This window comes from Halichoeres trimaculatus, unplaced genomic scaffold (assembly GCF_033239565.1).
Source record: "Halichoeres trimaculatus isolate MK-OKI-2021-1 unplaced genomic scaffold, fHalTri1.1 fHalTri1_scaffold_7, whole genome shotgun sequence".
Taxonomy (NCBI): domain Eukaryota; kingdom Metazoa; phylum Chordata; class Actinopteri; order Labriformes; family Labridae; genus Halichoeres; species Halichoeres trimaculatus.
In genome coordinates this window covers 20,949,798-20,976,687 of record NW_027437185.1, presented here as the reverse complement: position 1 = coordinate 20,976,687, position 26,890 = coordinate 20,949,798, and the positions used below count along the sequence as shown (strand labels likewise).

At 41.5% G+C, this 26,890-nt stretch overlaps 1 protein-coding gene across 2 annotated transcripts in view; it reads left to right on the top strand.

Moving 5' to 3' along the window:
* Positions 1–1,172: 1,172 nt before the first annotated feature.
* The window catches only part of kcnip1a (Kv channel interacting protein 1 a), a 46,475-nt gene continuing 20,757 nt past the window's right edge, over positions 1,173–26,890 (top strand). Inside the window, exons 1-2 of one of the 2 annotated variants that reach the window (XM_074674133.1) lie at positions 1,173–1,303; positions 1,534–1,788. In XM_074674133.1, coding sequence (XP_074530234.1) covers positions 1,701–1,788 — 88 coding nt within the window. In that variant the 5' untranslated portion in view covers positions 1,173–1,303; positions 1,534–1,700. Of the gene's footprint in view, positions 1,304–1,533; positions 1,789–16,015; positions 16,673–26,890 lie in introns of those variants that run through there. The other variant, XM_074674134.1, reaches the window with a different exon arrangement.

Below are 26,890 nucleotides of genomic sequence, written 5' to 3'. Positions count from 1 at the left end.
CTCAATTTTTCACCTGTGCATGTTCATTACAATAACTTGTTTTAAAATTATACAGATATTCACAGAATAAACAGAATAAACTGTGTTGCTAGTAGGGATAATCCTGCATCAACCAAAATCGAGGTAGAAGGATCAGCTAATTGTGATTTTGGTTTTAGCCCAGCCCTATTGTGTATCCTCTTCTAGTTTTTTTCTTTCTTGCAGTTTTACCTTAGTTAGTACAGGTATGTGTGGTAGGTAGAGTGTGGGGAATAACATGCAGTAAAGTTTTATAACAGGGAGGCAAACCAGAGGCTGCTACAACAGTATGAGGAGTGAATTAAATGCCAAACAATTCAGCAGTATATGCAAAACCAGATACATGATTAGTCTGAAAGGCCACCCTCTGACTAATAAGCCATCTAATTGTGTAACTGTGATGATTAACATTAGATTAATTCTCAAAATAAGTGAGCACTTACACGCTTTAACATAATGCTATCGTTAGATTGATTTCCCAAGTTTTGAACCTTATTACCTCTCCTACATTTTATAACCATAACGTTTCCAGCCTTTGCTTTGAGCTCTGTAGCAGTTAAGCTCATATTTAAATGTGAAATGTCAACAGTTCCTCAGTTCTCGATCGTTTCCTTTTTATGACAAGACAAATAAAGAATAGAAGAGGAGAGTGTAACGTAAACATCGGAAGAGGAACAAAATCAACATACAGTATAGTGAGAAAACAACATCTAAGCTCATCACCATTATCATTACATTCAGTACCTTCACATTCAAGCGCTGATCATAAAGTGGGCTATTAGTAAGGACACAAACAGCATTAAGCATCTTGCTTAACACAAGAAGCTTTCCTTTGCTTTTTGTTAGTCTAACAACAGTGTTCCCATTTTACAATAACGACTTTTCAAAGAACTTCAAGAAATGGGTTTGATATCTATGGATTATGACTTTAAACTCAGCTCATAGGAACGCAGTATTCATGTGCTGTAAGTGCAGTGGGAGGGGTTGAAGGAGATGTGTGTGTGTGTGTGTGTGTAAAGTGTGTGTGTGTTTTCCCGGGGAGAGGGAAACAGAATAAGCGCAGAGTGTTTGCTCTGCGCTGTGAGGAGCTGTCCATTGTCACTGGTGCTGAAAGTAGATTACAGCTCTCCCTCTTTAAAGTGGGGGAAGAATTTGATCAGCAGGAAGGAAGATACTGAGAAACAAGAAGAGAAAAAGAAACGAGGAAAAGAAAAAGCTCTGGATTTTGCTTCATTACCAGAATCCCAGAGGCGGAGTTAGCATTCCAGGAAAGTTTTCTTGGATGGTAAGGACACTTCTAACAAGCAGTAGCTGTCTTACTCGGACACAGAGTTTATTTCACCACTGCTCTTTCTCTGCTTCCCTCACTGCGTTCTCACCTCTCTTTCAAGCAGTCACTAATTTGGACACATTCAGAGGTGGGAAGGAGAGGGAGGAGGAGAAGAAGAAGGAGAAGGAGGAGGAGTGGTGAAGGCAGGGGGGATCACCGGCTTTTTCTTTTCTGTCTCCCTGCAGCTCAGCGAGAGGAAAGGCACTACAGAAAGAAAGAAAGGCTCACTCTTCTTCACTTCATCCCTTTGTTGGATTTACACTCTCCACCAGAAGAAGTTGACATTGCTGCCACGTTCTGCTGATTTTTTGATCCAGAGACCCCCTGTCCCGTCCTGCAGGTCACAGTCAGGATGACAAGCTGTGCAAAGCGCTGCAAACAGGGAATCATCAAGTTTGCCCTTTCACTGCACAAGCTGGTCACTGGGACCCTCAATAAAGGTATGTCACTCCTCGTATATGTCTTTACTGGGTTGTCTTTGTGAAAGTGCTCAGGGAGAAGCCTTCATTGTGTGGATCAAGCGTGTTGTGGGGGTTATATTGCAGCAGGCATGGTGACATACTAACATTAGCATCACAAAAGTTAAAGTCCAAACCTGGTGTTCTTTCATCTTCAGCTCCTCTCTACTCTGTCTCCCATCTCCTCTCTTGTCTGCTGTTGACCTCGTTCTGCTCAGCATGTTCTCCATGGGGAGGAGTGAAGGAGACAAAGATGAAGGGAATATGCAGCTAATCGAGAGGAGAGATAAAGTTGATATAGAGCAGCGAGAAAGAAAGAGTGTGTGTTTGTGTATGTGTGTGTGTGTGTGCATGCTCATGATGAATGTGAGTAATAAAGCGTGTTGGTGTGGCACTGGGGGAGAGGAGCTTTACACACAGGGGGCTCAGAGAAAGGAGAGAGGTTTTACTATCGTGATTCATGAGCTGTTTTTGGTGTGTGTGTGTGTGTGTGTGTGCAGTCCAGTGCCCATAGGAGTGCTGCTTTTGTGTGTATGCATGCAACATCATGATTTTATTCCTGTGACTTTATGGTGGAAGAAGCGACAAAGAGCAGGAAATACATACTGAGACATGTTTCAGAAACTATACAGCACAGCAGCAGCCTGGAGGCACACACACACACACACACACACACACACACACACACACACACACACACACACACACACACACACACGTACTTACAGTATAAAGCTTTCCCAGCCAGTTGACATTTTGTCCGGAAGGATGGGAAACATCAAAGAAGTCAGTTGCACACATACAGAAGATGAACAAACAAGCTCTCACACACACACTCACTCACACACATAATTTTGGACAGCTTCAACATCCAGCCACAGTGCAAGGAATTGCCCTGAAGGTCTCTTTCACTCACACACATCAACACACACATCATCACACACATTAACACACAGACTACGTCATGAGGAAGCTGCTGTTGAGGTTTTGTTGCATAACAAGTGAGTCTTTAAAAGCACAAGTCATTCACAGTTGAGAGAAGCCAGGCATGAACACAGCCCCTATTCTTACATGTTTATAAGTAAAACTCTGCCTTACATTAAATACACACATGTACACACAAACACTCACATAAAGGGATGAACACATCATGACGGCTCTGCCAGTAAAAGTGAGAGCTGCATCTGTAACATCAGACTAGATGACTATAAAAGCAAATAAGCTTGACACCCATCCACACACACACACACACACACACACACACACACACACACACAGACACACAGACACACACACACACACACACAGACACACACACAGACACACACACAGATAATTTTTCTTTTTAGGGCTATGACAGCTTTTTAGTTCTATTGATTTTGGTTCAAAACTTCTTGGCATTTGAGTTTTAAAGGGGTTGTGAGTTTTACAGTGATCTTGAAAAAGATCACTAGATATATGCCCAATCGTAAACCACTCTTCAATATGACATTATCAGCGCCAATTGAAGTTATTAAGAAGTTCTTCTTATAAGCGTCTTCGTAGCTACCTGATCAGGTTGAGGAGGACCAGATTGATTTATGACACGTCCAAGTCTCTATGACAACACCATGCCGGCTGACTAAGTTTAGCAGAGAGAAGATAGATCTGCGGTTTTCTCTGCAGAAAATGATTTCTGTGATTAATTTTGTAGCGATGGTGGACACAGGAGCCTAACTGTCAAAAAGAAAAGGGCAGATGAGCAGAAGAAAGATAAACAGGAGAGTGACAGCACATGGGCTAAAGGCTAACACAGGAGCTAAACTGTTTGTGATGATAGCTGTGTCCGAAATCACTCCCTATTCACTATATAGTGCACTATATAGTGAATACGCCATTTTGTAGTGCTGTCCGAAATCTGAGTGAGCATGGTCATTCACTATGTAGTCCACTCAATGTATCCCACAATGCATTTTGAAAAATATGTATTAGCGATGCTCACTATATGAGCAATATATACCATCATGCATTTCGGTTCAAACAGAAGAAATGGCTGATTACATGTTTAATGATTACTAATAGAATGAAAAAACATTAAAAACTGTCAGAGAATAACATTTAGCTCCCTGTTTAACTTTCGGATGAGCCCGTCTCACAACTTTGAGCTGAGAAACAAACAATACGGACGTTAGCCGTTACAACGTTCCACGCGAGTGATGCAGTTCCATGCAAATATATGGTTTATTTATTTAAAAATAACGTGTAATAAATGTTTCTATTATATTTGGCTGTTGTAGAAAATAAGTTGAATATAATATCAGGTATCACTAAAATTAATACTGTTTTGCAGTTTTTAAGAAAAGATATAACTGTAAATCCCCAGCCGTCCGTGAGCGACGCGAGAGTAAATACGTCACTGTCACCGGCTTGCGAATGAGTGAGTAGTGTCCGAAATGTTGTTTTAATTTAGCTGATTGAGTGGACTATATAGTCAACTACATCTAATTCACTATACAGTGAATAGTGAGTAGGGAATGAGTGAGTGATTTCGGACACAACCAATGTCTTTTCCGACCCACATGCAGCAATTATTCTGCAGTGGTCTGTTCAAACTTGAGAGACTATCAATAAAATGAAGAGTGAGGTTAGTTAACTCTGCTTGGTATATGAGTGCTGGCAGGACATAACTAGGATTCACTAACATTACACATTACTGACACATCTCACAGGATCAGGCTGTCAGCCCAGCTATTAAGCTACTGTATGAACTGACAGCTTTCTTGTTGTCAAGTTAGCCTACGGACCCGTTGCAGCACCGAGAGGCTAGTAGCGCTACATTCAGCTGTCTACTGACACGATGTTTGCTTATTGTCACTTTTCAAACAACAGTGCTACGTAATTGGACTGATAAATACCGTACTTAGTTGTGTTGTATCCGGTAAAAAGTTATCTTGAACAAAGAAAATTAGTTCCAAAACAAACACACCTGGTTAAAAGTGACATCTTTATGACAGTGAACATGAGACTCCAGGCCATAAGGTGGCATGGCAGACTATTCAAAAAGATCCTTCTTACAGCACCTTTTATTAAGCGCAAAGAAAAGCTGCCCTGTGTACTCTTTGTTTAAATCCACAAACAAATGACGCTAACAGCCCACTGGATGTTGTCCTCCTTTTTGATTTAGCAGCAATATTGAGCACTTTTCTTCTGAAATTTCCCTTTAATTTTTCTCAGTGGGCTGGGGCTCAGTTTAATTTCTGATGTGGTCTGCTGCAGCAACTAGATCACAGTAAATTGGGCAGTTACCAAGCCATTTGGAGCAAATGGAGTAATCTAATGTAGTTTTCTTGGTTTTATTTTGTTCTAATGGAGTCTAATGAGGTGTCATTTTCAAATGTGTGACTGTTTGGAGGATAGCTTTTGCTGATATGAAATGAAGGTTAGATGACAGAAATGCTGCAGCACTAATGTGTTAGTGAAAGAGAGAGGAGTGTGAAAGAGCTTAAACAGTCTCCTCAGAGTCACATCCAGTTCAAAATCCTACACTTCCCATAATGCAGCTTTGATCAGACATTCAACGCTCTCATCTCTTAAGTTTTGCTCTTTAAAACTGTTTAACACATCCCTTTATGAACAAAGTTTTTTCTAGTATCTGCTTCAGAGAAATAATTGATGTGGTTGCTTTAAGAGCTGTGAGCACAAACACAAAGGTCACAGCATGATGGATCCACACTTTTAAAGGCCAATGTACAAAATTCTCTCTATTTCAAATATGAACCTTTGTGTATGACTTATTGAAGGTAAAATAAGTCAATGACGCTCGATTTTTAGGTATTGATTCATTTAACAACCTGTAAAATTTATGGTCCCCCCTGAGTTTCTCATCATTGGCACAACCAGCAAATCTTTCTGGCTTACCTTTGAGGCTAAAAATCATCTTTTTTTGTATGTCCCTAACAGGCCTGGCTGCCCTTTTCACACTCAGTTGTAAGTTTTCCAATGACCTTTTACGGTCAGTTTTTTAAGACACTTTATAAGAGATGGAATAAAACTGTAGAGATGAGGGTTGCTCTTCTGCACCACACTCTATGGAAGACTCCATGATACCTGAGTGAGTGCTGGAGAAGAAAATGCTGATGTTGTATTGATGATTTGACTGAAGGGAACAGAAAACTCATGACTTCATATGGAGTTGGTGTAGGTTGACTATCAGAGCAGTGGGGACCTCTGCTGGTAGCAAGGAGAATATACGAGTAAAACTGAAAAATGTTAATTTTACACTTACAAAAAGGATCAACACAAGTTTTAAGTGAATGTTTTTGCAATATCCTTTTAGATATCATTGGCATATGAGCCTGATTGCAATGAAGAGAAACTGAGAAAAAAATCACATCTATGAGAACAGGAAGGGGATAGTTTATAGGTTTACATCACGAGTTACGTCTTGTGAGTGCTGTTTTTGTTGCGGTTGTTTTTGTTATTGCACTTTTGTGTTATTATTTACAGCCAAAACGCTTTCAAAATCTTTTCTTGAATTTCCTCATAGAGTCAAAAAACAAGCAAACAAAAGAAACAATAACAATATGATAATTTTTTGAGAAACTTAGCCAGGCCTTTGCTTTTTTATCCCCTTTTTTCCTCTTTTGCCACTCCTGCCTTCATCTTATTTTTTTCCTTAGCTTCCTGTCATCTGTAAAATCCCTGTAAACATTCTGTCATGCATTAATGATTTCTCTTACCCTGTCCGTGCAGGCCTTCCCTCAGGTGTGTCAGTGGCACAGAAATCCTCCGGCCTGGGTGCAGAGCAGTGAGCTCTGGGGTGGTCTTAGCACAGGTGTTGGCAGCTCTCAGAAAACAAAACAGGCATGAGCTGAAAAAAATCCTGGTTAAAAAAAAAAAAAAAAAAGATTTTCAACTGCATACCTGTTTTCTTAAGGCAAGAAAGCTACCAGATACTTCATCTTATTTGACCCAAACTTAACTCGTGACCTGCATTATATTGCATGGTTTGTCTTCTTTACCACCTCTCACTGGTAAAACAAATGATTAAACCTTCCTCCTTGGAGCATTTCTCCATGAGAAGAAATACACGTAAGATTAATACGCTCACTCATGTTCAGTCTGTAAAGCCCTCTTCCATGGGGACTCAGGGAACACACAATCTTAATAATCCTCCTCCCAGACTGTTTACCCGCTCTATGAGGGTGTTGACAACCTTTGAAGACAGTTTACATCAAGATAACTCCACCAACCTGCATTCCAATATGTTGCACAATATCTGGTATTGTACTTATGCAATAATATTTTTAGATTTCCTTTGTATCATCTTTTCTTTTTTAAATTGTCTTCACAGCAGGGGGCGCCAGACTCCTCTTCCTCGTTGCCCACCTTCACTTTAATCCCACATTGTCAGGAGAGATCAGAACAAAAGTGAAGACTTAACTGATTGAACCATTAAATATTCAGCATTTAAAAGTCTTTGCTGATGAAGCAGCTCGCTCCATTACGACTGATGACTGCAGATGGACTCAGGGGCACTTTTTTTTTTTTTGAGGGCTCACCAATATCAGCCATGAGAAACTCAGATCTGAGGTGTTCCTCATAAGTGCCTTATGAAATATTCATCATCTCCTTTTTTTCCTCTCCCTCTTCAGGTCCCCTCTTCCTTGAATCAGGGGGACTTTGTATTCAGAGAGGAAGAGGAGTGGGATGGATGACTAAATGAGGATGGTGGGGAGACGTGTGCGATGTTTTTAGCACACATGTGAGTAAGCACATGTGACTTAGTGCACACATGTGGAGGAGGTTAGTGCATGAGGATGGCTGCTCAGCTTTAAATCACTCTGGTTTCACTTTGATGTGCCAGAGGGGACACAGTATGTGTTTAAATACAGAATAATGATTGATACTGAAAACACTCTCAGAGGAGGAGATCCCCCTGCCTCTCTTAGCTGTAATCAATTCCAATTCCTGCATACAATTAACACTTCCATCACTGTGATCTGCTGAGGAGCGGAAAAGAGAGCAACAGAGGAGGAGGAGAGTCGATAGATGTGTTTGTATTCAGTTCACGGAATCCACAGGGGAACTTTAGGTAAAGAAATAAGACTTCACTGATGTTAACATGGAAGTTAAAACGCATTTTCAGTGGCACTCATTTAAAGGAGGTCTGTGTTCCTGTGCTAACTGTAAATGTTCAGTAAAAGGAGCAAAGACAGGACACAAGCATGGAAGCACCCAAGGCAAGGTGAAGCTATTTGTTTATTATTCATGGAAAGGAAAAAAAAACAGACTGCTGCTCCTATGTTTCTGACTGGTTTAAATATCCCTTGTAAGTTCACCTCCAGCTGACCAGGTTTTAAAAAGCTCTTCAATCTGTCACCTGTGTATCGACCAGAGGGAGAGGGTTAGATGGTGGCCAGAATGAGGAGTTTTTCATATCTTGACAGGTGACATAAAGTATGTGGGCGGCCTGCTGCAGTGAATCTTTCTGAGGAATTCACTTTGGGACAGAAAAACAGCAGCCATGGCCTTGAGGAGAGAATAGGCGGTTGTCATGGAGAAAAAGCTAAAGACATTTGGCAATTCAGGCCTGCAATCTTTCAAACACTCCTTTTTTGAGTCTGATGAGTCTGTTAGGATGAGACACCAATGCAGCGAGACCACCAGACATCTTTCATATCAGTTTGAGGATCAGCACCCCCAAATAACCATATGAAGATGCTTTGGTAGCACTTTCTCATGACAGTTTGTTTTAATGACTCCTGTTTTAATAGCTCTTACCTAAACTATGAAATTTGAGTTAAAGGGCTGCCTTAAAAATTTTGAGTTAGGACAACAACAACAACAACAAAAAAAGTTGTTCTTACACAGCAGAAGTTAACTTGATCAAATAAAATGTGTTGTGTTAATTCTTTTAGTTTGGTTGATTTAAAATTGTGAGTTGACCTAACTTACCTATGTATGAAATGTGCTTTACAAATAAAATTCAATTAAATTGAATTGAATTAAGTTCTTCAGGTAGTTGTTTGAAATAACAGATCTGTTATAACACAATTAAAAGTTTCAGTTATGTTAACCTTTAGTTTTATGCTGAGTTGATTTATATTTTTTCGTTAACTCAACTTCTACACTGTAAAACATTTCACTACACTGTAAAAAACAATGGTAAAACACCAGCAGCAGGAGCTTCCAGTTATTTTCTGTTTTTTTACAGGGCATGTACTGTAATTTATTTCTACATCATTAGTTACTCAAAGCGGTAATTTGAAGTGTCGGTAGTAAAGAAGTTGAATAAAATATGTGTCCCAATCTATATAAGGAGGAACTAAACAATCTTTATATTTTAGAAGCTAGAACCTGTGAATTAAAACAAATTTACCATATGTGATTTTGATGACATTACTTTTTATTGATAAACAATCAAAATAAATTATTTATTCCCCAACTTAGAATTACAACAACCAGAAAAAGTCATTTCCCCTTTCATTTTTTTCAATTTTTGTGGTAGCATAATTTTAGCATTCACAGCAAACAACACCAATGACCATGACGGTGTATGATGCATTTTTTTAAGTTGATATCAGTTGAATAAAAAGATCCTTTGAGTCCAAATGGTATTTGCTGTTGATTTCAGCCGGCCCTTGTTGCTCAAACTGAGATTGAGTCAGTGCAGCTGATTCTGACACTTCATCCTTGTGTCTTTCAAGTCGGTTAAGCTTGTCTCCTCCGATCCGTTATATAAAACTGTCGCCTGATGACTGAGGCGTCACGGAGCCCATCTGAGCCATTTATCGGCCAGGTGCAGTTTTCCACTCTTCCATCACCATGTGCTGTCCCACCAGCTTGTTTCTGTCATTTTCTACTCCCTCGCTCCCTCACTTCATCCACTCCCTCCCTGCTTCATTCCTCCCTCGCCTATCTCCATCTCCATCTCTGCAATCCTCCCAATTCTCAGCTCTCATTTACTTTTCTCCACCTTCCCTCCCTTACCTCCACCCATCCATCTCGCCCCACAGATTCTGCGTTCCCTTCCTGCAGTTACTGCCCCCCTGTCTCATTTCTTTCACAAAATCCCACTTTCCATTCCTCCCAATTCTCTTCCCTTATTGCCTTCATATTGTCTCTCCTATGACAGTTTCCATTTGGCCTTTGTGTGATGAGAGCAGGCAGAAACTCACCGGCCAATTTATTATTCACTGCCTTCTGGTGTGCTTGTCAACACCTTTTTCTCTCTGCTGTCAAATGCTTTCCACGTTTTTCTCTCTTTACTACTCCACTGCCTAACCTCATCTCTCTCTTGCCTTACCCTCCTTCCATTCATGCAGGCAGCAGTCTCAATCTAGTAAAAGGTCCATTGTGTAACAGTTAATAAATGATGAGAGAGAGGTAAGCAGGCGGGCACTCAGAATTATCCACAGCACCCAGGACAGGACCGAGTGGCTGCTCAAACGATGTCAGGCTTAATGCCTCTGAAGACTTTGGCTCTTGGCCTAATGTAATTGACCTGTTGCTTTTTTTTTTTTACAGTCTTGGTAAAAGCTGTTTTTGTGTCCCCATTTAAACTGCAGAGACGTTCAATGCCTCAATTACACTGCTTCTAAAGCAGGATACCTTAGAGGCCTTTGGGTCAGGGAAGTCAAGGGTTCATCGACCAGGAGCCCTGGCTCTCCCGTCCATGACCTTTACCCTTTTCCAATCAATAATGAGACTTCTTTTGGTGTACCATTTGCAGAATTCTGATGATGCATTTTATATTCTGTTAAATTGAACAACAGCTGACACAACTGAATGACTTTCACAGGACAGGAGGAAGATGTAACATTTTAAAAGAAGTAGTGCTGTCAAGTGATTAAAAAATTTACTTTAGTTGATCACGTCTATCCCGTGATTAATCACAATTAATCACACATTTCCATTGGTTGGTAAAGTCCACGGATAGGATCTATATATTGAAACACTACAGTTGACTTAAATTTTGTTTTCGGTTGTGCGATCAAAACATTAAAATCTTTAATCAGATTAATCTCAGGGTTGCTGTGGATACTTATCATGTTTCATTTTACATGAGCAAACAGACTCAAGAAAGGGGGAAATATTTTTGCATCTTTAAAAGTTCATGTCTGCAAAAAACGTTGTGCTTCCTGATGGAGCCTTGAACGGTGAATCTTGAGAGGCAACTTGAAAAACTTTTGGAAAAACTGTGTCCTCGAAGCTAGTAATGGGTCTTGAGTTTGTTGCAATCCACTTGGTGATAGTGCTAATTTGTCTGAGGTGGACTCACTGAGGCCCCAATGTTCCACAAGTGTTCTGTTGCAAGCTCAACTACACAGCCAAAGTGCTAGCAGAAAAAAAGTCCCTCCTGCAGAGTGTGTGTAATACTTTATGTTGGTTGACTATTCTGGAGGTTTCTTCACTGAAATTTACTGGACAAACTGCCCAAATTGTGTTGCCAGAGACATTTCAGGGAATTAAAGTCATTCTATAGAGGGATTATCAGTCAACGTCATCATAAAGATGCGCACGCATCTTGACTGCAGAAGCATCATTTATCTCCATTTATTCAGACGGGTTAGCGCTTTTTAAACTCTAAATTCACCCTGTTATCAGCATAAAAGTGTACAGTTGTTCTGTGGTCAGTTTTTAGAAACGACACTATACAAAAGAGTCAACGTCAATGGAGTTTTGACCGTCACAGAGCAATCAGTGTTTCAGAGTTAATATCGACCATGCTAACTGGTGACTCTCAGCCGATTAACGGCCTAAGGTCACCAGTTAACAGGGTCACACTTTACACTGAAACACCAGCGATGTCTGCGGGTAAATAATTAACTCTGGACGTAGTTTCTGGTTCTTTTATTATGAATCGGGTCTCTTACTCAGCAGTCTGTGTACTTTTTCTGATCTGGGAGGGTTTCTTATTGGTCTGTCACAGTCTGGTGAATGTCCGCGGATAGTGTAGTCATGAGCATCGAGTGACAGTTGTGTGTTTAAATTGCTCTCCAGGTACACGCCAAATTTCTCAGCTAAAAACGTCTGTCCACCTAATATCTGTCCACTTGCTGCTATTTTACAAACCTGGGAGCCGTTTACCATCCGTATAAGTGCTGGTATTAAGTTCAAAATTGGGTTTTTTAGTGGTTAACTCCTCTACGTCAGTTGACAAACCATTGTGCTCTGCAGTGCTTCTGCACCCAAGTTGCGCGCGCATCCGGCGTTGTTGATAAACCAATAATCCTTCTATACAGCAGATGAGTTAATTGTGTTAAAAAATTTTAATTAAATTGATCACGATGAGGGGTGTGTACTGGCATCTTTTGTGGTTGATAGACAGTGACTGACAGCAATAAGGATGGAAAATGTTTGACTGCTGCTGATGAAGGAACCTTAATGAGGTAATCTTACACTATTGAGATTAGAAATTGATTAAAACACCAGCCTGATTACACAATGGAGTGATAGAGTAAAACACTATAAACACGTTTGTGATGTGTAATATACTCTTATTTTTGTCTTTAAACAAAATAACTAATTGTTTTAGTGTTATAAACCAGTTTTTGAAGTATTTCTCTCCCATCTTGGTTTTGAAATTTACAAACCACCCTGCAGATCAGGAACAACAGCTGCTTAAATCCACTGTGAGGAGTTTTAAACTGGTTGTGACTCAGATTGAAGTTGAGAGTGATGCCTCTTTATGACCCACAAAAGCAAAGGACACCATCAGCAGGACATTAGATCTGGTCTATGTTATCTTTAATGCTCAAACCAGTCTTAACAGGTTGCGTTTCAGACCAGATGAATGTCAGCAGGCTGACGAAAAAAACTCTAAGAAAAAAACGGGAGATTGAGATTAGGGATGCACTAATCCAGTTTTTCTGGTCCAAATACCGATACCTGGGCTTTGGGTACCGACAGATACCGATCCTGATCCGATACCAGTGTTAAATAATAACCTGCATGCTCTACTGTGGGATAAGACTGGTATTGTTTTAACTAAAAGACAAAAATTAGTACATATGGAATTACCGAAGTTAATATTTATTTACACTATAAGGGCTCCAATTTCCGTCTGCGCAGAGATGGGTGTGACTGCGTGCCTGGGGGAGTTGACGGCGCACCAGGGGGAGGTGTCAGCAGATTCATGTTGGCGCAGTGACAATTTTGTGCCAAAAAAGTGCGCTGAAAGCTCGCCAGCTCCAACCTGGGCTATATCCTCGGCGCAAAGCGGAGTGCACCCTCCGCAGCTGTAATTTGGTGACAGGCGCACATGTGAGCATATGTCAACAAAGCCTCAGAGGCAGGTTTCCAGAGTGTGTTAATTTTCCCGTCGTATCTGATGTCAGATTAAAGCCGTTTGTCATAATGGAAAGTTAACCTGACGGCAGCTGGAAGTTTGATGCACATCTTACAATTAAACAATTAACAGCCTTAACATCTGATACAGAGTATATATCTGGTTCTCTCATTTTATTTAATTCAAAGAAAAGAGGTAGAGAAAAGACAAAGTAAAAAGAGACAAAATAAATGTATGTCACTCAGGATTTACCCGTGATTTCCCATATTTCTCTGTTTTAGTCTTTATTTTTAACGTGATCTAAAAAGATGGAGTACATTATTGTTGGGAGGATGTGGTGGAGACACCTGGAGAGTATACACTATATCACCAAAGGTTCTGTTATTTGGCGATGACAAACCAGGAGTGCAGGTGGATCAAAAGTATTCTGAATGAATAAGCCAGCTGTGTAACTGTCTCTTCATTTTGTACTCCTATTAATGACAAAGGAACAGATTAAATCTATCCCGGGAACTGGCCCACACGGTGACGCGCTTCGTGTCCTCCGATGTGCCCCGCTGTCTATTCTCCTGCAGCAGGGACAGTCTCCGCTACCAGCACTCTCTCCGCGGTGCTGGGGATCACTCAGACCAATCAGACGCTGCGCCTCGGCCGCAGGGCATTTAAAGGCGAGGAGAGGCGCTCTTTTGATTGGTGGAGACAGCGCCCAGCTGTGTTAAACCCACTCATGGCTTTTCTCCTCCCTCTCTGCCATTTGCGCGGAGGGAGGCGTGGACGCGGAGGGAGGCGTGGACGCGCAGCTCACCGCTCCTCTGCGCTCCTCTGCGCCTTGACTGCGCCTCTCTTGGCACTGCAGGAAACTTGCAAATTGCACTGGTCACACCCTGTTTGCACGGCGAAGGCCGAAGCAGGGCAGGTGTGCCTGCGCTTGCGCCTGGTCTACTAAATTAGAGCCCAATGTGTTTAAATGTTTAACAGCAGTTTGGTTAAAAACATGCTTCATCATTTACAGAAATGACCATTTGATTGTATAATTTTATACCTTGTAGACTAAATAATAGTTTAGCCTTAGTGTCAATTTTGGACCGATCCTTTCCCATCGATACCTGATCCAGCTTTGAGCGGCTGGATCGGCACCGATACATGATGCCAGGATTGGATCGGTGCATCCCTAATTGAGATTTTAGTCAGAAAAACAACCCAAGAAACGACCAATTTGTACAGAACAAGATCAGGAGAGCTGAATGATGTACATTTTCCCACAGGGAGTCCAAGCCAGCACAAACTGAAAGTTCCTCACAGGAGCTTCAATAATCCACACAGTGTTCCTTGGATTTGTTTGTGGGCTGCTGTTACCACATTAAAGGATGAACACTGTGTAATATTATTTCACACAGTCTTTCTTCTCAGATTTCTCTCTCCTTTCATTCCCCAGGTTGCTTCAGTGCTGTGTGAAAACTTGGTATTTAGAAAATGCCAACCATGCAGCGTTTTCTCTGCTGCTTTATTTCAGTTTATTTAAGAGATTTCCAGCATGTTTGCTCACCAAAGTCTTTCTCTCTCCACCAGTAGATGTGTGTGAAGTCTAACATCATCACTACAGCAAATCACGTCCCCTTATCTCGTCTATTCAGCCGGGCTTTCAGGATTTAATTTGCCGCTGTGTTGCTGCTGTGGTGTGTGTTTAAAAGCCTGTTTCTCTCTCTGTGTATATATATTGCCACTCTTGTGGTAACCAGTTGATGTTAGCACGTGTGTGCACGTGTGTGCGTGTGGGTACCTGTGTGGTTTTATTTGAAATGGGTTTGTTGATGTTTGATTTTATTGAGAGACTGCTTTCAGAGCTGTGTCTGTGCAGAGCTAGAAAAAGAGGTGTGTGAGTGTTAAGATGTGCTCTTGCATACTAAAAAAGTGGCTTACAAATGTCTCACACATACTCCCACGTATACACCTGCCCTGCAGTGCTCCTTTTCCCAGTGTCTTGATCCAGTTGTCTGCTTTTCTTCTGTCTCCTCGACTTTAAATCTCAATTTCTCTCATACCTTTTTTTTCTGTCTCTCTTTTTCTTACACTGAATTGATCCTTGCATATGGGCTTCTGCAGCCAGCAGCTTTTAATGAATGTCATGGCCTAATGGCTTTATCATTGGCCTTGATGGCTTCAGCCCGGCCAAGGCGTCAGCTCAGCTGTAAATTGTTTTCTTAACTAAAGTCATGTGAAGAATTTCAATCAGGGCTCAGTCGATGGTGTCGGAGCAGCCTGCCAATCTCTGCAGCGGGGTGTTTTCAGCAAGGGCAGCGAAGGGTTAATGTGATTGACAGGGTAGTACATGTGTTGGGTTCATTCCACTGGTTGTTTTGTAGCTCGTGTGTGTGTGTGTGTGTGTGTGGTCTGAGTGTGTGTTTGTGTGAAGCTGATGGTTTTATCGGCAGACTGGAGAGAACAAACATGTCTGACACGGTGTGATGGTGCCCGCGCTGACATATGCGAGGTGGTGTATCTGCAAATATAGTGGTGTCAGATGAAGAGGGCTTTGTCTGTGACCCATCTGCAAGCAGGGCAACACACACACACACACTTATACACACACAGGCAGGGAGACACACACCACCTGTCAGACTAGTGCATGTATAGATAAAGCAGCAAATACACTCCTCAGTCAGACCGTTTGCCTGCTGAATAGTAAAGGGGGACTGATCAGTCTGGCTCTCCCTTATCTCCTCTCACCTCCTGCACCCTTCTCCTCTTTTCACCATCTTCTTCTCCTCCTCTTTCACCCTCCTCTCTACCTCCACCCACTCATCGGGAATCCTTCTAATTCATCTCTGTCTCTTCTCCTCATTTTGCCATCTCCTCTGTCCGTTTCCCTCCTCTCCCACACTCCACCTTGAGTTTTGTACCCCTCACACACCTATCTGCCTCTCTTTTCGTCTCTGTCTCCTCCCGTGCAACAGTGTGCAATCCTTCGTTCCCCTCCAGACAGACGAGCAAAGCGAGTGAGACGGATAGGCGGCGGAGAGGGAGCTGGAAGAAGCAGAGACAGAGAGAGGCAGATACATAAAGAGGCACAGAGGAATTGATGGACTGACAGGCTGGCGGCGGGGGGACACACCGGGGAGGAAAAGGGAGGCAGTGCTGGAGAGAGAGAGTGGATGTAAAATAGGCAGCTTCTGTGACAGCGCAGACAAAGGTAGCTTCAGAGTGCATGTGCGCCCGCTATTTCATTCACAGACACTCCTCTCCCTCTCTCTTTCTCCCTCACACACACACACATCCACTTGCTCCCTCCTTCTCTCTATCTCACTCACTCAGGCACACACACACACTCACACACCCCCGAGCAGAAGCGGCAGAGCAGTGTGGGTTCGAGGCAGCATGAGAAGTGATATCTGTGCGTCCACACACACAGCTGGCTGATGGACTAACTTAATTACAGCACACACACATACTGCACGCACACTCAGAGGCACACTTTGATCACACACACACACACATCCAAACATTACGCTCAAAACTGTCTGCAGCCAGAAGTCAACATGGGTCTTGTGATGGGAACCTTTTCCATGCAAGCCAAGCAGGTGTCCTACCACAAAGGTAAGACTTCTTCCTCTCACACACACACACACACACTCTCTCTCTCTCTGTGAAAATGTCTGTTTTTTGAACACGTGTGTGTGACTGTCATGATGAAGATGCACCTGTCATGTTGTGTTTGTGCTTTAATGAAAGAGTCTTGTATGTTTTCTCTCAGACTCATGAATACTGCAAAAGAAGTGCATTATGGGAAGGAACTGGGTGGTGATGTAAAGTTGGCAGAAATTTCAGTCGTTACTGTTTTATGATGCGATTTGTAGACCAGCTGTCACACTGATGCAGGGACATGTGTGTGAGTGCCTGTTTGTGTGCATATATGTGTGTGTGTGTGTGTTTGCGCCACAGCAAACGGACATGTCTATACAAGGTGATGGTATTTACCTCAGTCCGCTCTCCAAACCGACCCTGCTTCCTGTCTGCCCTGCTCCTATTTGACAAGAGAAAACTGGCACTTGAGGGATGCATGCTAATGCATTGCATGTGTGTGTTTGTGTGTGTGTGTGGGCAGATGCGTCCACGGAGAATTGCACACAAAATAATTAACTCTTAAAACATATGAGAGTGTACAAGAGGGTGCATTTTGTGTTATTTTGTGTTGCAGTGTGTGTGTGTGTGTCAGTGTGTGTGTGTGAGTGCAGTAAATCAGTATGCTGTAATCTGTCAGCCTTTGGCCCTGGTCTGTCTTGAGTCTGTTGACCTCAGACGTGATGGTTATCACCAGCAGACTCAGAGCTGCAACACACACACACACACTCACACACACATTCACACACTCTGGGAAGACAGGAAGCTTAAAGCCCTTCTTCACACTCTGAGATCTCGTTAAACAGACTGTGTGTTACATATGCTGTGTCAAAAACTGAGTAGGCGATTGGAAGGGATGCAAATTATGTGCTGTGAATCTGGTGTTAGTCTCTTTGGAGGCATCCTGTCAGCTGTCCATATTTTCTTTGTTTTACCTGTCAAACGGTGCAGCCAGAGCACACAGCGTGTTAGACATTGCTGTAAAAACACTTTTGAGGGCATAGAAATGGTTTTCTGAAACACAGGCGTATATAGCATCCTGCGTGGGTTGTTTATTTTAATTCCAGTCTGAGCCTCATTGCATTGCATGGCAACAGCTCTCAGCAGATACTTCAGATGTGTGCTGAGCGGATACTTGAGGCACATTTTCAAGGTGATGATTTCAGCTGCCTGAAATAAGAAATCTGCAGAGACACAGAGATTAATAAGACAACAGAGAAACATATGCTATGTTGTCTGCCTCCATTTTTGAGCGCACCCCATTTACTCCGAGGCAACAATGCTTACAAAGCAACTTATGTGTATTTTTAGCCAATTTAGCACAGGGTAAGCTCCCCTAGTTAGGGTAACCTCCAAATAGAAGCCACTTTGAAGTTTGCTGTGTACGTAGTGAGGAAGAGGAAAGGAGGGAGGAGAGAGGAGTGAAAAGTGGGAAAGAAAAATAGTGAAAAGTTGAGAGAGGAGGCGAGGGTGCTCCTCAGGGGGCTGCAGAGTGAGTGTCAGTGAACGTGTGTGTGTTCCACCATCTGCTGCAGTGTTTCAGAAAAGTGGCCTAATGAAAGCAGGGCAGGATTCATTTTGCATGGAAGGTTGGCTCATCCTTGATCGCAGCCCAACATGAGGCAACGACCAGCTGGGATGCTCCCGACGTGAACTTGCTGAGAAAACGGAGCTTCTAAGGATGAGACATATTCAGATTCACTGACTTTGTGTCAGCAGAGGCGAGAGTGACGCAGAGGCGGGGACTTGTAACTGTTTCCAGATGATTTGTGACTTCTTTATGCACTCCAAAGATTCTTGGTCGAAATATCCTCCCCTTTTTTTTTTTTGCAAAATGTGGTACATCTTCAGAAAACTTCAAGATCAAACATAAAAATGATAAAACGTTTCAGCTTCCTTTTAGTTCAAGACTTGACTCCAGATTTCTGACTGCGTCTAACCCTTCACATGTAAAACTTGCAAGATTTGACATTTTATGGTTATAATTCATGAGCTGACCTTTATGATTCACATGTAAACGGCAGCAGGAAGCTCTTGCTTTTTCAGTTGATGGATTACCTTTGTGAACTTTCTGGTGCACTTGAGTTAGTTTTCAATAATTAAAGAACAAGTTTTACTCATAAAGCTCTGATTAAAGGCACCGATTGGTAGGGATGGGAATTAAAAACCGATTCCAGTTGAGAATCTTTAACAGTTCCATCAAAGAATTGATATCATTCATCTTTTTGCTTATCAATTCCCTTATCAATTCCATTCAATTGACAGGGTTCAGAAGCGTCAGAATTGTGGCTTAATTTTAACGACACCTACTGCACAACTTTAAGTAAGTGGAAACATCAGCAACTTGCAGAAGCAGGTATCTATACTGGGATGTAGGTCCGGCATTGTTGCCAGTGGGAATCAGACCATTTGCCCACATGCAAAATTTGCTGGAATCAATAAGGGAATCGTTAAAGAACTGGATCAATTAGCGGGATCGTTAACAGCATTGGTGTTGTTAAAATCTTATCAATTCCCATCCCTACCAATTGGATACTTCTGTAAAGTGTTAGTCTATTCAGTGAGATGGTTTCACAATCAAGGTGTCACATATAAACACGGTTGTAGAGCTCTGTAGGTCTTTTCAGGCACAGCTTGACAGCTCGTGAGCTCTGTAGAGGCAGCCTGGAGATTTGGGATAAATCTGTGGCCATGACCTTAAAAAAATCACCACATGACACACAAAAAGTATGAATGCTGTTTTCTTTTTTGTCCTTGGTTATGCAGGTTAGCCTTTTTTGATTGCAGGGAGACAGCGAACATGGAAAGTTAGAGAGTGGGATCCTGTGCACCAACAGTTCCTTGTCAGTAGTTACTGAGGACACATCATGGTGGGGGTAGAAAGGCAGAAAAACACCTTGGGGGAGAGGGCGACCAAACAAGTGGCTGTGAAAGAGAAAATGTCAGAGCGGCTTTTAAGAGAGTGAATTGCACTCTGAAACCACTGGAGCGTCAAGTCGCAAAAAACACCAATTCTTGCATAATGTTACTCTCCATTTCAACACTTGTGCTATGAATGTTGATTTAGAAAGGCTCTGCTCAGCGCTGAGCTCTAAAAGCCTTACAGTCCATTTACAGTCGTATCCAGAGTGGTTCATGCTGATTAATGAGTGAACTGACAAAAAAATGAGGTGCTGCACTAACAGGTGTTGTTGGACTCATAATGAAGAAAAGCTAAAGCAGGGGTCTAAAACCAGACCTTTCCTCCAGAGAAAGTAAAAGTAGAGATATTAGCCCACATCTTGACCTGCTTGTATGGCCACAGGTTGGCACTAAGGAATTTATCTAAAATTATCTGTCTCCACCCGGGGGCTAAGAAAAGAAATTTATCCACTGTCACTGTGCACAACCTGCTCTGCTGATATGAAATATTTCCCAGTGGGATGTAATAAACTACAAAACCTGCACCTCTCCAACACATTCATCTCCCTGTCCGTTTGCTCCATTTGTTTTTGCCTCTCCTTTCATTTCTGGCCGCTTTCTCACTCTGTCAAGAGGATTTTCTCTCTCCCTCTCTTTGTCTTGTTCACTCTCACCTCATTTCACCTCCACGTTTTGTCTTTTATGTGTTTCTCCCTTCAAGTTTTTCTTTTCTATTTCCAGAGACGCTCTCTTCTTGATCCATGACTGGTCGCCTGCCTTCACTGTTTATCTCCGGGTTCCTGTCTCTTTAGCTCTTCAACCCTCACATCTCCTTCTTTTCCGATAGCCTTGTTTTACTCTGAAGATCTCTCCAACTGCTCCGAGCCTATATGTGGCGTTTCAGTTTGGGGCCTGAGGAATGAATGTAAATATGTATGTGTGTGTGTGTGTGTGTGTGTGTGTGTGTGTGTGTGTGTGTGTGTGTGTGTGTGTGTGTGTGTGTGTGTGTGTGTGTGTGTGTGTGTGTGTGTGTGTGGATCTGCTGGAGAAGGAGTGTGTTTGTTTCAGTGTCTCCATCCGCTGCAGGGCTGAGAGCTGAAAGGAGAGGACTGCTTCTTTAATGGGTTTTATAGTTTCCACCCCTCTCTCTTATCCTTGTACATCAAAAGAAGTGCACCAAAAGGGCCAATTAGGACAGCAAAAGAGTGTTATTAGGCGCATGAAAACATGAAGACGAGCTTCCAGATAATCCCACGCCAGGAGCATGTGTGTGTTTGTGTGTGACTGAGTTTGAGCATAAAATGATGAAAACAATTTTTAAAACTTGCAGCCAATATTTCCCCACACTCCATCACACTGTGTATATTTTTCACAGGAAGCATCATTTACATTTTTAATAACTCTGTTCATTTAAGATCATCCGTCAGCGTTTGATCTCTTAGGTTCGAAAATCAAGCCCGCGTTCTGTTAAATAAAAAATCAATATAAATAAAGATACTTTATTTGCATATGATTTTCTGCCAAATGATTGGCTCAGTTCTTCAAAGATACACAACATTTTCCATGCAATTTATCTCCACAGACAGCTCAGCCCTGTGCTTGCCTTCAGGCTCTGATACAGGAGCCAACCATAGAAATGCAGATGATGAATATAGATAGCTACTTAGCTCTGACTGTATGGCTTTGACTGTGTGATTAGTCTTTACAGCTCTGCTGCTCATCACTTGAGCATAATTAATTTGACAGCTAGAATAAGACACTCAAAGACATATCTGTAGATGTTGCCAGTGAAAGATTTTACACCATCAGCAACACAATGGACTAAAATTTCATGAAATTCTAATCAAGAGTTTTTTTTCCCCACACTCAACAGACTGAAAACATGTGACTGTCCATTGAGCATGTTGTTAAATTATTTTAGATTGTAAAGAGGCAGCGCAAGAGCAAAAACACTTGTTAGGACAAACCAGTCGTTTTCCAAGGATCAAACATATACTGACCTGAGTCAGTGAAAAAGGATAGGGTTAGGAAGGAACACCTCCAGATCTCGGGACAGGTGTTAGACACTCAGTCTTTAAAAGGCAGAAAAAAATATAGGCACTCTCTTTATGAAGATTTGAATGCCATTATTCTATGGAATGGTCATACTGGCCTTAAAAAAACTTAAAATGTGAATGTGGGCATCAAGCCCTCATCAACAAGTCAAAAAGATTTTATGGAGGAGCTGGTCCTTGTAAAATGGGTTTCCACTGGGCACTTGAGCAAGTTGCCCAACTTTCATATTGGTTGAAAACTGTTTTAAAATGGCCTTTCTGAAAAGTGCTTTCTGACATCTTTTTGACTTCCTGACGAGAGTTTAAGGATTAAAGCCACAAAAAACACTTCTCACCCTCAGCAGTAGCCGTCTGGGCTACATGGAGGAAGGGATGGTAACAGATCAAACGATCAGACAACAAAAAAAACCTGGGTGAAAAGCAGCAGTGTTTGATTTGAGACAACACTACTTTATGAAATTTTGTGCACTGTTCAAGTAAGAACATATTGTATGCAGTGTGTTTCTTTTCCGGTTTAAGACACAGCAACAGTGATTGCTCTAAACAAAGTGAGACATGTTTTTTTTATACAATGATGCAGTTATGACGCAGATTTTTAGACAGTAATTCTAAGTTTTGTATGAGCATTGAATAGCCATTTCTAAACCAAAAATTTGTTATTTTCAATGAAGAATTGTCAGAGTTAATCTTACCTGGGTCTTACGACCTACCTCTTCCAGGAGACTGATAAGAGTGTGATTGTATGTTTGCCCTTTACAGGAGCTGTCGACCAGCTGAAAGCCCCAGAGATTAACATTGTGTAGACATGAGGTTGTTTTTTCACTGAGACAGATGGCCCAATAACTTATGAACATTAGTTTTTTTAATATGTAATTAAGGGTTAAAGGTAAACACTAGTACCACAATGACTTCAGTCACTCATTACATTTTGATTAAATTTAGGTTTGTCTTTATTTTAAAGTAAACTGCAATTTTACTCAAAAGGTGCATAAAGGTAGTGATGCAAACAACATGCGCTGTTTTATTCTTTATGTTTATTCAGTCATTATTCTTAAATATATCTAAATAATTAAAAAAAGGAGACAAGACATCAGTCTTCATAAACAAATTTTCAAAAAAAATTGTCTTAAAAAGCACAAGTGTAAGAATCACAGTATAACAAGGGTTGTCTTATATTTAGACCATACAGTAATTTAATGTCTTGGTCTGAATTTGAGCGTCATGAATCTGTATTAATCAGTAACAGCGTTACATAAATTTGAGGGTATGTTGGGGGATATGAGGTAAAAACATAGCAGATGACTCATCTCTATCTGCATATTCACTTCACTAATTAAAGCCCTACAGGAAGGGGTTCATGTTCAATAACAAAAACAGACTTCTTTATCATTTCTAAGTAGGACAGCGAAAAATAAATAGAAAAACTTTTAAATCTTTTTTCTTTCTTAGTCATCAGAGGGAAAGGCATCTGTTAACGGCGCTGACTTGAAAATCCACATCTCAGAGTCTGGTTTGAGAATAAAAGTCTGTTGCAATGTGAAGGAAGACAGAGGAAGCCGCACAGTTTTAATTAACTATGGAGTTAGAAACTTGGAGGGAATCTGACGTTAGAAACACTCAACTCTGTTATGTTTTTGTTTCACTGCACTGCTGTTTGTGTGAGGGGGAAATCAGACACTGCTTATTCCATATGAATGTGTGTGCTGCTGGTTTTGAGATAAATAATAAATACATGGTGCAGTGCTGTAGCCTTGGATAGTTTTACCTCAGAATTGAATCATTGCTTGATTATTTATGTCTGGGTATTGATTTGCGTTAACTTCAACTTCTTTCTATTTCTCTTTTAATCCTGCAAAAAAATAAATTCAAACAACCCCTTCAAATCCAGATGAGTGTTTTCTGCTCCCACCACCTGCTCAGTGTCCTTACATGTGTGTCCCTGTGTGTTTACCAAGACATCACATCCCCTGCCAAACTGGCTTTGAGAACAATGTTGGAGCAGAAACTGTGTCAAAGAAGAAAACATCTCTATTCCCTCTGCTCAGTTGTTTCTCTCTCTGTCTCTTTCTCTCTTCCTCATCGATTCTCTTTTTAATCATGCTCCATCCTGCATTAAATCTTTATCTCCTGCTTTTTCACACTCCACATCCCTGCCTTGTTTTGTGTTTTGGTTTTCTTCTTTACACACCCCTTCATCATTATTTCTTTATTCACTTATCTATGTCCCATCTTACCCCCTCTCCATCCATCTTTCCCCAATCTCCCTCTTCTCCTAGATGATAGCAGATCAATAGCAGAGGAGCCCTTAATTATTCTTTTTTTTTAAGGTGATGGGAGCTAGCAGGAGGCTTAGCATGCGTTCACTAATAAAGATACAGAGGATCGGCTGTGTGGGGATTCATTTGGACGGTACATATTAGTATTGATTTTCCTAATAGACGTGGTCGTCCCTGTCCAAAGCCACGCTGATCCTTCATGAGTAGTCGCTAAAGCTGTGTGCAGACATGACAGCATCATCTCAGATAATAAATGTTTAGCTCTGCTGTCAGGATGCTCATTTTCAGAGGAAAGAAGGTCCTCGGTCCTGGGCAGCAGCTTAGCACTGAGGTTGGTCTGAATGTGCAGCTTAAATAAGCTGAGCTGATTCTCTGTAGCTCTACCTGGTAGTTTAATTTTAATCAAGATCTGAAAAGTTTTATATCCTCCCTGGTTTCTGTCTCCTCATCTTCTTTGTTCTCCAATCTTCTCCCCTGCAAATGCAGTGTTTGCATGTCCCACTTGCTCTCTCCACTGCCTTTCCTTTCTTGTGATGCCACTCGCCCACTCTTCTGGCTCTTGTTACCCACATCTTTCTCTTTCTTCCACTCTCTGCATCGCACTCTATAATCTCCGGCTGGAAGCTTTCCTGATGCGCTTCCACATTCTCCTTCTTCATCTTTTATTGCCAAACACTGTATGTTTCCATCTCCGCCTTTGCTACCTTTCTTCCTTCCCCTTTACGTGCAGCCGTCCTATCTCCTCCAGCTCTTGCTGTTTCCCCTCCTTTTATCTTCTTTTCCCCTTATAGTAAGGCAGGGGTTCTTGTGAAACAGTCTGCAGCCATTCTCTCTCATGCCTGTAGGGAAACACCAGGCGATTCGGCAGCATGTTGTAACACACACACTCTAACTCGCAGTTTCTCGAAGCTCTACAGACAGACTTTGCAATGATGACTTGAAGGAGGAACATTTCTGTCAAAGACTGGAAATAGGAGCCTGTCAGAGACCACGGGGAGATGGAGAGGGGGATGAAGATGTGAGAGTGGAACAAGCCAGAAACAGTGTTAGAAACGACAAGAACACCAGGCTGATATGTTCCAGAGATTTATAGGGCAAGATTGCTGGATAAGGGTGTATCAGGGAAGGCCGAATGCCTGCAGACAAATTCAGAGATAAGAGGGGGGAGAAAGATGGATAGATATGGTTTAAAGCCAAAGATGGAGCAGGGTGCAGTGAATATAGTGAGGAATCACTTTGATGGGCTGTAAATTCCTACAGGCACGACACAGGCTGGGTGTTATATCGCAGAACACGCAGGGAGGACAAGCTGTGGTGTGTGTTTTTATAGTGGGACGTCACACGTGTCCACAGAGACCTCATCCTATGATCTTTCATTCTCTCTACCCACAGTTGATGCATGCTCAAAGTGAACATGCGTACATATGTGTGCTTCTGTGCGTGTGTGTGTGTCTGTTTGTGTGTAGGCAGGGTGAAAGGAGGCATCGCTCCCCACTGCTGTCCATTCTGTCTCTCTCGCTGTTGTGACAAAATAAAAAAACAGGCAAACCAAACAACCCGAGCAATCATGAGCACATTTTCACAGAAGCAGATTGCAGATTTTTTGCTCACTGAAGTGAATATTTGCGGCTAAATCTTCCCATATGGCTTCCTAACAATCACACCTCGTTCATTATTCACCATCAGCAGACAAAAAGTGCCTCATGTTTGGAGCAGTTGGCACATTCACAGAAGCATTATTATTTATCGCTGGTGTGATATAAAATGACAATGTGTCTATTTTCTGCATCGATTTCTGACAACTTTGCCGTGAAACCTGACATACGCATCATCAGCTGGAGCAGTCGTGTCTCTTTAAAACATTATCCTCGGCTCATTTTCAGTGAAAAAGCAGATTTGTCTTTGTCCTTGAGACAAAATGTAACTTTGATCAGCACTGACAACAACATTTTTACATGCTGTGTCCTCGGGCTGGCTGCTTTTATGCTTTGAAGCTCGGCCTAGCGTCTAGCAAGCCGACAGTCAATGTTGTTATCTGATACCGACGCTGCACTCTCCACTCCATCTGTTTAATGGCTGTAATAAGCAGTTACTTTACAGGGCGAGATTTTACACACAAACACATCATCGGCTTCAATGATCAGTCAGAATCAGAAATGATTTATTGATTTCAGGGGAAATTCAATCATTACAGCTGCTCTAATACTCACATGTATGAAGTGTGTTTCTACATGCAGACACATCACATCCATATACCATTGTTAGTTTTACTTTACTCCAGACCCTAAGGTCCATATAAATACAACAAATAGTTAATAAAAAGAAATTACAAAAAATGGAAATAACAGTTCATATGTTGACACATAGGGCATGTTCACATTTAGAATGATAAATACGTTGCTATCATTTGCAACTTTAATTGCTAAACACCAGTCTACCTCCAATCTGATCACAATGATGAATGGATTATGCTTCTTACGTCAGAGAATAGCCACTCCTCCGGGAATTCTACCTCACACTATTCCCAAACTCAGGTCAGTTTTTGATTCCCCTACACCATGAAACTTATCGTTGATAGGATTGAGTTTGTGAAGGTCCCGTTTAGTTAAAAATATAAAACAATATAAATGAATATTTTTAGAAAATAGGGATAAAATAAGATATTAGATAAGGATATCTTAAAAAACAAAACAAACTACAGAGTATTTAGGACAAAAAAAAATATTTCTGCACAATTAAAGAACAAAAAAGTGCAGAGAGTCCACAAATGAAGATGGACAAAGGAACAGTATAAAGAATAAAACAAAACAGTGTATATCAGGGGTAGGCAACATAGGGCATGGGTGTCAAAACTGGCACGTGAGGCTATTTATGTTGGCACACGGATAATAATTACAATGAGGCTGAGGACAAAATAAGTTATAAATAGATAAAACTATTGTGTTGTATTCTGTTAAACTCTG